The following is a 12941-nucleotide window of genomic DNA, read 5'->3' on the forward strand; positions in this document are numbered from 1 at the left end:
AAGAAAATATCAAAGCCCAGAGGTTGGGCTTCCCTGGTGGCGCAGTGGTTGAGAGTCCGCCTGCCGATGCGGGGGACACGGGTTCGTGCCCCGGTCTGGGAGGATCCCACATGCCGCGGAGCGGCTGGGCCCATGAACCGTGGCCCTTGAGCCTGCGCGTCCGGAGCCTGTGCTCCGCAACGGGAGAGGCCACAAAAAGGGAGAGGCCCGCGTACCGGAAAAAAAAAAAAAAAAAAAAAAAAAGCCCAGAGGTTGAGAATAGAATAATAAGTATAACGATTATAAACTTTACTTTAAATGAGGTATAACTAAGGTTAGGTTACAAGTTCAAGTTGTTCCTCTATGTATGCAAATGCATGATTGTATTTCTAAATGATGACTAACTAGCCAATTACAGTCACTAGAAAGTTCTGTCATAACTGACATTTTAAATAAAGCATTATAAAGAAAACCAAAATTTCAACCTAATTTTAATCACTTTAGCTATTCAGAATTCTGTTAATCAAGTAGGAAAAAAATTGTCTTTAACACCTAGAATGATTTATCTGTTTGTATGAATGTGAGAAAAATGATCACATCCTCGAGTAATAGATTACAAGTACAAAGAAAGTTCACATTACAGCTATGCTGATGAAAATTACCTGCAGGCTATTACAACACAGCCAGTGAATTAATTAACCTTTTGCCATAAGAATCTAGAAACTTCAGCAAAGACTGAGCTTTCTCTTTCTCTTGCTCCAGCTCTCTTAGCATTGAAATACTGCTCCTTCACAGTGAAATACTGTGCAGTTACTAAGGCAAACAAATAAAATATACTCAGATTTCATCATCTCTCCATGTTATTACAATAAAATCACATAAATTGTGATGAAAATATAGCAATTTGGATGTTTCCTCTTTTGCTTTAGTTAATGAAAGATGAGAAATAATGGTAGATTTCTATGTAGATCTTTACTTTTATGAATAAGATGAGCAATTTCTTACTATGAATGTTGGCTAGCTCTTAATTATTTACCTTTTGATTCTGTGAGAAGATAAAGTTTAAAAAAGTATGTCTTTTGCCAATGTGTTAAAAAAGTAAGGATGCACATGCAATCTTTAAACCTCTTTTTCAAATAACACATTGTCTATATTTGAGTGTATTGGTCATGTATTTCGATAATTTTCACTTGGGATCTGAAGCTGAAAAATTATCTAACACTAAATGAAACCATGATCTAAGAAAATAGGATTTTTAACAAACAATGGTAATATGAGCCATTGTATTTCCTCAAGTTGTTAGAGGCAAGGATCAATAAGACAAGATGAATGTGAAGATGACAGCAAGAGTTAAGGACTGCTAAATTACACTCCAAATATTGACATAATAATTTCACATCCTTACGTAACTGTTTGGAACTACATGTTATTTTCTTTTTGATGTAGTTAATATATCCTTAAGAGGGTTAACAGTGCCAATATTTAATTGTCCAATAACAAGTATTGAGAGCTGTTCACTTCCATTAGCCAATTTTTTGAGCTAGTTTTAATTAATTCATTATATAATTAGTCTTGTCAATAGATAAGTCATTCTCTCAGTAGGCTAGGAGACATTCTTGTCTAGATAATGCGTTATATATATTGTTTTAGAATGTTAGGGTACTTCTTTATTGTTCCAACCAAATGATGATTTACCAGATTCATCTTTAAAGAGCTAAACTAGTGAACTCCCTCCCCAAGTATTGTTCAGGAAATCAATTTTTGGTTGCAGGCAAGAGGCACACAATAGTATCTTAAAATAAGAAGGTGATAATTTTATATTAATAAATCAGATAATGCTTATCTAGACAACTAAAGATTTATATGATAGTTCTTATTTTGTATTAAGGGCAAACATATTTTAAACGTAAATATTTCAACTTAAGTAGCTTTTTAAATAATTTGGAACAAACAATAAATCCTTCATAATTGTTCATATATTAAAATTTTCCAAATGGAGCTTTCTTTTGTATCTATAGGGAAGATAGCTCTTTAAGGTTGGTAAATTTAAAATATTTACTAAAACATTTTTGGTTATATCTCTGTTATAAACTATATTACATCTACCTGAAGTATCAAGGTTAACACATACCTGTCACATAGAAAATTCACAATACATATGTTTTGAATATAAGAATACACAGTTTCAAAAAAATTGGCACTTCTTCCAGTACTTAAATTTGTCTGTGCAATTTAAAGTAGATTTAATATTGTCATTGATTCTTATATGATCATGTAAAACGTGATAATACATATATGCATATGAATAAAAAGTATATGTCTTCAAAAGTCTAAAAAATGATCATACAAATTGATAATATTCCTTAATTATTATAGGAATACACATGCTATGCTTTGGAAGATATGCTCTACATACCTAACAGGTAATGTTCTGTCTCCTTTCCTTCTATCCATTTCTCTTTGGGGAACAGGATACCAACGGAAATTCAGTTTCCAGTTAAAACCCCCATAAGTCATGTCTGACCCGGCCATATATTCAAAGGTATCATCACTAATCACATCAATGATGGGGCATACAACTGTTTTCCTGCAGAAAAATTAAAATCAGTTTACATATAAATAATAATTTAAATGTTACCTTAGCTTCTTTAAACTTAATATAGCTGACATGTTGAAATTTATTTTGTGACTTTAATTTGCCTTTATTTTCATGTTATCCTTTTTCTCTGTAAAATTACTTCCTTTTACTGCATCTTACTTCAGTCTACTTTTATTCTATCATGTATAATCTAATCAAATATACTAATTGATCTTCAAGCTGACTTCCAAATGCATTCTAGATACTAACTCAGCGGGATGAACATGGTCTATTTTTCATAAAACCTCCACTCACAGCATGATTAGCAGAGCTGCTTTGATATTATGCATCATTTTAGCTATAGACCACTGAAAATCAACAGCATGCGGGGAGTGATGAATGAATGATGGCAAATTAGATCTGGTAGTTTGACTCTCAAAGGCACTAGGTAAGTTTAAAGAGATAGTTCACAGAAAACCTTCATAGAAAAACAAACAAATGAAAATCCAAGAAGCAACGATAAAAATCATGATCATGAGTACAAGTAAATATTTCCTATGAATGACATTAGTGTCATGACAATTTCTGAGTGAACTGTCCTAGACTTATAGTTTACACTAAAATAAAAAAAAAAAAAGCTTACACTAACAATCTACATATTTTAAGATGGGAAAAGATAAGCAACTTCAGTTTCTGGTGTTTTATGATCCATTTTTTCTTAAAGTAAGAGGAAGAGCCAGGACATTTGGGTTTTTTTTTTATTTTATTGAAATATAGTTGATTTACAATGTGTTAATTTCTGCTGTACAGCAAAGTGATTCAGTTATACAGATTTGATACTCTTGATGGTGGCTTTTTACGGTAAGGAACTTTTCACCATGGGAGATCATTAGGTACTCTTTTAATCCATGTTGTGCTTTCTCCAGTCTTCTCCTACTCCAGGTTTATATGTTTTATTATGGGATCAAGCTTTTGTCATCTTCACAGTAAATGTTCAAACAACTGTGCCTTGTTTGTAGCTAATTCCTAAGAGTAGAGCTTGCTTTTCATATAAGATAGAAGGTGAACATACAACTGAATCACCCATAGATGTAAACATACAATTGAATCACCCATAGATGTGGAAAGCAAGGACATGCTGTCCATTATTTATTCTGGTTTTGTAACACCAGCATCACCAACACTCATTTTCTATTTGGTCTTATATGCCACACAATTGGCCCATGCATAGAGTTCTCTGAAATTAATAGATTTAATTTAGCCTTGGAAAAGCTTCTTGGTAACTTTGGTCCTTATAAAAGCAATATCTTTCTCTCTTTCTTCATTACATTTAATAATTTAAATTATAGGGAGATGAAATTAGGTCTAATAACCTTGAATAGGACTTTATTATCTAGTTATGGCAACTTTACAACATATAAGTAGGACAAGGCATTAGAGTTCATTATATGCAAATACAATCTAAATATGTTGTTAGATGAAAAAAATAAATGATCCATTCATGACCATAGTGAAACAACATTGTATTAAAAACTCACTAAGTTGAATACGAAACACATGTTTTAAAAAGCAGCATAATGTATGAAAAGCTGTCAGGAAATGAATTTAAGAGGTTCTAAGTTCATTATACTTTGCCAACCTTACCTTCCTGTGCATACTGTACAATACACAGAATGGAAAAATGTTATTAGCCATATATTACACTCAGTTGACTAAAAGGTTCCCACTGCTTTCTTCAACTGCTATGGTTCATTTTACTGACAACTTCTATCCATCTTCCTGGCAAGTACCAAATCCTGCCATTTATGTGATATAGCTGCACTAGTTCACACTAAGCAGCCCCTGTCTTGGAAGCTTAATTAAAAACTTCAATTCTAAAAAGACCTTTCGACTGTAGGTGAAATGACTACACAAGCAAAGTGTTATGCAATGCTTTGTTCCTGTATCAGACAGCAATCAGCATAGCTGTCTTCATTAGGCGCTTAGGAATGACACTCATTTTATTTAACTCATTTGTTCCTCCCTATTATTAAATACAGACAAGAATACCTTTATTACCTACCTCACAGGGTGATGGAAGACAAAGGTGCTTTGAAAATGTATTTTATAAAATATGATACTATTTTTGATTGGACTGATTTCCGTCACCTATAAAATGAATATTCAGCACATCTTTACTATTTGAATTGTTTGACTATTTCTTAACCAAATATTCAGATTCAGCATAAATAAGCCAAGGTCTTTATTAAATAAGGAGTAGGGGGCCTACTTTTTTAAAAGCTAGGAAATAAACATTCTGAAAATAGCAACTTGGAAGAAAGGTTTTGATGGACAGCTGAAAATGTCCTAACGGGTTCAGTCAAAACCCAGACAGACATAACACATGAATTCTTACCTGTCTTCCTTTATTCTTGCCAGCAAGGGCTCCAACCATCCTAACGTGCATTCACAGTGTGCATCGAGAAAAGTTATGACCTGTCCTTTTGAAGCAGCTGCTCCTCGAAGGCGGGCACGTATTAACCCAGAGCGCTCTTCCATTCTAATAATTTTCACCGGCACTTCTAAATTTTTCACATAATTATCTAATGTCAACTTGAGAAAATCTGTAATGTGCAATAAGAATTTATAAAGTTTTGAAACTGTTTTAAGACAGAGAAGAGATACTACTACCCAGATGGAAATTCAACATGCAGAAATGGTGGTAAACTCCTATCAACATTTTTTGCATTGTACAAAAGAAAGATGTAGAGATTTCATCAGTGAATTAGTATACAGTTCATTATGATTCTGTCACTTGGCTGACAAGGATAAAGATATACTAGGAAGCTAATATACCAGAATCTAATTTAGAAACTGGGCCACAATGGCAAATGCAATCTGCTTAATTATAAGTTATTTTTCTTTTACCTTCACTAAAAAAAATAAAAAGACCAATATCCACAAAGTCATATAAATGCTCAGTCACAAGATCAACTGAGTTTGGAAAAAAAAGAAACACTCATGAAAGTCATTTTGGCTGATTTCTTAGGTTAGTAAGAATCATGGAATCATGAGATAAACTGAAAGAATTTGTTACTTGTTTCTGGAGTTGGTATATTAATGAAAATTTGATAGGTGGTTACAGAGTTAGTATAATTACAAGGAAAATACAGATCATTGCCCACTTACCTTTTTGAACACAGTTAAGCTTTCTAATTAAAAAAATATACAAAAAAAATATTTGTACCTCTTTCACTGGCATCATCTACCAAGATGACCTCAGAGAGTAGATAGTGTGGAGAACGATTTATAACACTGTAAACAGTTCTAAGGAGAGTGCTCCAAGCTTCATTATGAAATACAATGACTACACTTGTGTTTGGAAGTTCATCAGGGTAGACCTTTGTCTTGCATCTGGAAGAGAGGAAAGAAGAGGGACATGCTAAGAAGTTCATTTTTCATTCTGATCATTGTAATAAAAATATCCATTATGACACAACTTTAGACTTGAAAGCCCCTTACTACAGAAACACTTTATGATTATCTAAAATTATTTTCCTTTTAATATTTGCTGTGAGTAATCACTTGGCACTTTGAAAATTAAATATGTATACTTACTAATATTATTTTAACTGATTTTATTTTTGACTAATTTTACATTAACTCCAGGGAACAAAGAGGCATGACTTACACAAGTCTAAGAAAGCTAAAATAGCATTCTGAGTCTATCAATAGAAGACCAGGTACAACAGGGACAGATGAATTCACTTAGTAGATATAATTGTCTTCTTTGTTTAGAAAAAGAGTTATTGTATAACTCAAAAAGTCTTAAGAACATAAAAAGGCATCTGTTCACAGGGTTTTGAAGCTTGTAAAACTGAAATGATTTTTCTATTCTAAAATCTAGTCACGAACGCTTCCTATTCTGTTTGAGAATGCCATAATCCATGTCTACTTTGAGGTAAAGATTTAGGGGCCAGGATACACTTTACAGATTCTCAATGAGTACTATACAATTAAAATCGGAGATTATGAAAGGGTATAGGCTACCAGAACATCTCAAACTTTAATGTGCAGAGGAATTGCCTAGGGATTTTTTAAAATGCAGATTCTGGTTCCGAAGATCTGGGGTGCAGCCTGAGAATATGCAGCTTTTAAAAAGTTTCTAGGGGCTTCCCTGGTGGCGCAGTGGTTGAGAGTCCGCCTGCCGATGCAGGGGACGCGGGTTCGTGCCCCGGTCCGGGAAGATCCCACATGCTGTGGAGCGGCTGGGCCCGTGATCCATGGCCGCTGAGCCTGTGCGTCCGGAGCCTATGCTCCGCAACGGGAGAGGCCACAACAGTGAGAGGCCCACGTACCGCAAAAAAAAAAAAAAAAAAAAAAAAGTTTCTAGGTGATTCAGACGCTTCTGATCACTGGAGCACACTATTTAGTAAGAGCTTACATCATAATTGTTATTACTTTTAGAACTTGATATTTTGAGAAAAACTTTTAATTTTGCTTATAAGTTAAAAGAACTCCAGATTTTACTTTTCAAGCCATCAATTGAAAAAGGTACATTTTGATAAATAACATGCAGTGTGTTCTAGGTGGTCATCCCAAATTTAACATGCAGATGGCTCTCACCCATATCAACTTTCAACATTTAGACATTTCTGTCATGTAATGTTAAATCACTGTGATTACAGAATATTAAGAAAAGAATGTCACTGGGTATCCAGAACAGGAATAGAAGTTTATTCACCTTAGGTTATTTTTTCCTGTAAAATATTCTAAACAGCTAGAAAATTAAAATAATTCCATAAAGTAAAATGAACCAGATACAGCCTGCCACCAATAAATGACCTAATCTCTGACACAAAATTAGCATCGTTAAAATTAGTCCCCTTCACAGGTGAGTGAAAAAAAATCCACTAAAGTGTGGGCATCAAAGGCATGTAATAAAAGTCTGCTGAGATTTTAATCATCTTTTAAAACAGTCTAAAATATCACCTACTCAGTGAAGTGCTCTGCAATATAGCCAGATAAGAATGTGCATGTGTCTAACCATAACATTTTTTCAGCAAATAATTATTTGAATAACATTCATTAAGCAGCCACACTATATAGGACACTGTGTAAATAAGAAAAATCAAAATGTAGGGGGTGAAAAGTAGGTTGATTCATAGTCATCTCATCCCATTCTGGTAGCAAGATTCAAATGGTTTCTATACGCTTCATCATCATTTGACCTGTACCTCCAGGCAGTTCATCACTAAATGAACTTAGAAAGCTGTCTTGGTAAGTCAGAAAGGTTCTTGCCATGATTTTCCTCAAACCTCCATTCTTCTTCCTCAGCAAAACACCCCCTCACTTTCAGCATGCTGAACAAAATGTATCATAAAGATAATCATTATCATCAATAAAGAAGTAAAGCTGGAGAAGCAGGCTGAAATCTGTCCAACAGTCAACAAACACTGGTTTAACCCAAGGATAACAGTCTATAAAGTCTACTTAGTATCATTTGGATAAAAATCATTTCTTTTAAATTAAATCTCTCACATGTTACACTAAGTGCTAATAAAGAAAAAAATGAATGAGATATTAATTTAGATAAATCATTTAAAATATCGAAATAAAAGCAGACATGTAGATCCAGCTTCTTAAACTATTTCCGGCATGCTTTATTTTTGCGGTTAAAAAAAGTCCACTCACAAATGTTAATTTTATATTCATCATATGTGACGAAGTTATAATGAACTAATTTACTATTAATGTAGCTATTTTGCTTACTTAGAGAAAACTTCCACCATGTCATTATTTAATGTAGCATAAAAATAAAATGTGGCTAATATGTTATTAATTCTTCCTCTTCCTCCTATGTATGCAGTTATTTAGCAAAGAAAACTTTATATAATAATAAAATAATTTATAGGATAATTCTTGTTACATAAATTAATCATTTTCTATGTCAGTTTATCCAGTTATCTCAAGTGCATAGATACGTATGAACAAGAGTTTTTATTTTCGTGGTTTTTAATGGATTTGTGACACACTGAACTTGAATTATTGTCCGTAATTCATCAAACCTATTGTTTCACCTAGGGTTAGATACATCATGATTTTATGTTCCACTAGGAAAGAAAAATGTTTCACTAGGAAAAATTTTATGTTCCACTAGAAAAATGTTGTCAAATAAACTATAATATAATGCTTTCTTATCTTGAATAGGCTCTATTCAATACCTAAGTAAAGCCTATAGAAAAAGCTTTTAAACTTATTTGGACATAGATTCCTATCAATATTTTCAGGTTTGCTTATAAATCAGTCACACTAGTTTCTTGTTGCTTTGAAGTTTCTTTCATCTATTCTAAGGGGATTTCTCCAGCTTTAGGTTGTATTGCTTAAATGAGAGGCATGCGTTTAGCACGTACCTCAGTAACAAAATACAAAACAACTTCATCTTGTGAGTATCCTCCTTGGTACTATAAAGCTGTGCTTTGCAAAATTTAGCTGCAAAAGAATTATGTTGGAATCTTGATAAAATTCAGATTCTGATTCAGTAGATCTGGGATGGGCCCAAGGCCCTGAATTTCTAATAAGATGCCTGGTGATGTGGACACTGCTGGTCCTGGGCTGACATGATAAGCAACAAGCCTATGTAAATCAGTTAGCTGTTGATTAACAAGAAAATATGAAATTGCAGTCATTTCTCCAACCATAAATATTGGCTTCATCAAATGAAATATAATTTTTGCCACTGTTTCCTTGTCTTTCTGTTCAGACAATAACTTTTTGTTCTAATACTGAATCATATTGTAATCTTTCTGAAGAAATGTTGAATGACAAACTCTACACATACAGTACAAATACTGCACATAACTTAGTTGAAGTTTAACTATGTAAATGGCCATGACCACATTCACACAAACTTAAGGAATATTGCCTACATGACAACTGCCAGCTGGTAGACAATGTTTGTAACTAATCATTAACTGTAAAACTCATCCTGATTTCAGACATATAAAAGGTATAAAGTGTACACTTAGAACAGGTGACTACAATAATTTTTCTTTAGCCACAGAAAAGTACTAAAGTGTTGTTTGATTTTTTCAGGTTTTTTTTTTTTTTAATGTCTTTAGTATCTAAACTGGCATAGTTTTTTTTTAACTGGCTGATTTTTCCAGAAATAATTAAAAACAAAAAAAACAAAACAAGGAACCTATATGATGTAGGTGGAGGTAAGTACTTAAAATAAATAGATAGTTTGGATTTCTCTAATAATCTCTTCACCCTCACACATGACAAACTCCTTCTTCTGTGGTATTACAGAAGAATTTCACCACTGTTCACCTCATCTTTTACATCTCTCATAATAAGATTAAAGTATGTACTCTGAAATGTGTGGTAGACATTGCTTGGTCTACACAGCTGAGTAAAGCTCAGAATCTCCAAAAGGTGGAATTGCAAAGGACTTTCAAAGTTGACTAATTCAAATATTTATTTCACAGAATACAAGTCTCAAGTCACAGAGCTAGTTCAATACTCTGCATAATAAAGTAATAAATAATACCACTAATAAAATAATTTATTATTTAATAATATTAGTAATAGTAATGATTTCTGCTCCATATTATATGCTAGATGTCTTAAATGATGTTGTTGGTATCTGAAAAATTAGAAAAAAAGCATTTTTATGCCTTTTAAAATAATTTATATCTTTATAAATATCTTTAAGTCAAGAGAAGTAGATTCTCCTAGGATCATTTTATTAAAACTAAGCATAGAAAGACAGCTTTCACTGAAATTAGGTACATATAGATCAAATACTCTTAGCAACCTGTCTTTCGAAGATATTATTTCTTTTATGTGAACATCTAAATAGAACTGGAAAATTTGACATAATTGTGGGGACACAATGTGCATGTAATTAACTTTGAGAGTAAAAGTGGCAGACTGCAACAGTAATTTTCATCAATTTGAAAGGAATATCTGATACCCAATACTCAAATTAAGCTCCTGAAATCTGGTATTCCAATAAGATCATAAGCTTTATCATAGCAGCATTTCATATTTGCACTATATTTTGACATTCTAAATCTATAATAGTTGAAATAAAATGAAGGTTTATTTCCTTTTAATTCTGTAATAATATATCTCTGGCTCTAATTCTTAGCTGCACATAGGAATCATCCCATGAGCTTGAAAAAAAATTACTGATATGTGGGTTTTAGCCACAGAGATTCTGATTTAGGGGTCTGGGGTGTGGCCATGGGTAATGGGATTAAAAAGAAATCTCTCCTGGGGATTTGAATGTGCAGCCAAGGTGACAACTGTTACCGAAATGTATTTAACAGAAACACTGATATGATATACATACATATATATGTATATACATACATGTATGTATGTATATGCATACATACATATATAAAACCTTTTTGCTTACATCAACATTTTAAAATAGGATGTATAAGGTTAGTATCTCTTGTTGTGTTTGTATGAACTAAAATAAGGCACTATTTCCTTTAATTATAAGTACTGGTGTCAGAAAGTCTCTACTTCAATTACAATCTCTTCTGTCATCTGGATACATACTAATGTTCATCCAGTTTTCTGTGTATCAGCTGTTGATTTGTAAATATATGAGAAATAAATGCAACTGCTCTTCTTTGGAGAGAATTCGGGGGTAGAATCACTTTTCCACTGTCTGGAACATGGAAATAGTGAGATAGTGTACCTATTTACCATCTTTTCCCTTGGCTATGCCCACATTATGGGAACATAGACTGTTACAATTTGATTTTATCCTTTTCAAAACCATATTGATGATTTCAGATAAGCTACTGGAACACAACATGCCATATCAAAGAAAAATTGACTACAAAATGAGAATGGGAAATCACAAAGGATCCATAATTACACAGTGGTTTAGGTAGATACAGTGCATTTCGGACTCCAAACAAAGGCTGTCAACACTGTAGTTTGCATGACTTTTTGGATCGCTGCTCAGTGAATCAGCGGCTACCTTTAACTGCCTCAAACAAAGAAGAGTAATAACAGTGATTTAAAATAAAGACTTACAAGTCCTCTATACACTTCTTATTTTTAAGAGCTGTGGGAATTGCATTGAACCTTGCAGAATTATGTGTGGTTTCCATGTTTCCCCGTCATTAACATTTATATTCACAGAGAGAAATTCCATCATTTTCCAATGCACCCATGCAAGAAAACTTGGGCAACAGGAAAGTGTTTCTTCCATAATTGAAAGCTTGGTGCCTCAGTAAAATGAAGCACTTAATTTTGCATGGGTTTCTATATGTTGATTTGTACTTCCGTGGTGTTAAACCTTCCAAAAGTTAAGTTCCTGTAAGTCACAATTACTTGACTATTTCAATTTTTTTCTTTTTTTACAAAATCAAATTGTTCTTCACCTGTCCCAATCACCTTTATTTTAACATCCAGGTAGACCCTGTACTCATCCTTAGCCTATTTGCTATCAGATCTATTCTTTGCTCCTTCTGTTTTCTTCTAAGTATTGGGGTGGGGGGAGCAGGAGAGTTTTTGAGCAGGATGCTTTTCCAAGACTCCCTTGCTTGTCAGTTTCTCTTTGAAATACGCCACGAGAACCTTGGGTGGAGAGCGCTGTGCAGCAGAAAGGAGGAAGAGGGAGCCAGGGAATTTCTTTCTCTCTACTTCCCTAATCCCAGAGAAGACTACTCAGCCCCTCCCCCAACCTTGTACTTCATATATGCCTCAATCCTTTTACTTATTATACTCTTTCACAACAAATACATCTAATCCAGTAGACTAGGGGCTTCTTAAAAAGAAGAGGGAAGGTTAATCTTATTTATCTCTGTGCTGCCAGAAACCAGCCTTCTGCATGTCACAAAATATATTTAGTAAGGGGTTGATGCATGAAAACTTCACCAAGAGGCAGGCTATTGTATTAATTATCAGATTAACTTCCCAATTGTAGTTTTTAAAAATAAATTTATTTATTTATTTCTTAATTTTTGGCTGTGTTGGGTCTTTGTTGTTGTGCATGGTCTCTCTCTAGTTGTGGTGAGCGGAGGCTACTTTTTGTTGCGGTGCGCAGGCTTCCTCATTGCAGTGGCTTCTCTTGTTGTGGAGCACGGGCTCTAGGCGCGAGGGCTCAGTAGTTGTGGCTCACGGGCTCTAGAGCGCAGGCTCATTAGTTGTGGCACACGGCCTTAGCTGCTCTGCGGCATGTGGGATCTTACTGAACCAGGGCTCGAACCCGTGTCTCCTGCATTGGCAGGCGGGTTCTTAACCACTGTGCCACCAGGGAAGTCCCCCAGCCATAGTTCTACACTATTATAATCTGAACTAGAGGCGTAGAAATACCCGTTTTTCTACATCTTTTTATATTTTCAGTTGGTTTTGGTTTTCAAGCTTCTAGAGC

General features: G+C 34.0%; 1 protein-coding gene across 6 annotated transcripts in view; it reads right to left on the reverse strand.

Moving 5' to 3' along the window:
• GALNT13 (polypeptide N-acetylgalactosaminyltransferase 13) overlaps positions 1 to 12941 on the reverse strand; it is a 560834-nt gene that overhangs the window by 221688 nt on the left and 326205 nt on the right. For all 6 annotated transcript variants that reach the window (XM_060302436.1, XM_060302437.1, XM_060302439.1 and 3 more), the window contains 3 exons: positions 5784 to 5950; positions 4953 to 5160; positions 2396 to 2566 (listed from right to left, as the gene is read on the reverse strand). In XM_060302436.1, coding sequence (XP_060158419.1) covers positions 2396 to 2566; positions 4953 to 5160; positions 5784 to 5950 — 546 coding nt within the window. The remainder of the gene's footprint in view (positions 1 to 2395; positions 2567 to 4952; positions 5161 to 5783; positions 5951 to 12941) is intronic.

This window comes from Globicephala melas, chromosome 7 (assembly GCF_963455315.2).
Source record: "Globicephala melas chromosome 7, mGloMel1.2, whole genome shotgun sequence".
NCBI classification, from domain to species: Eukaryota; Metazoa; Chordata; class Mammalia; order Artiodactyla; family Delphinidae; genus Globicephala; species Globicephala melas.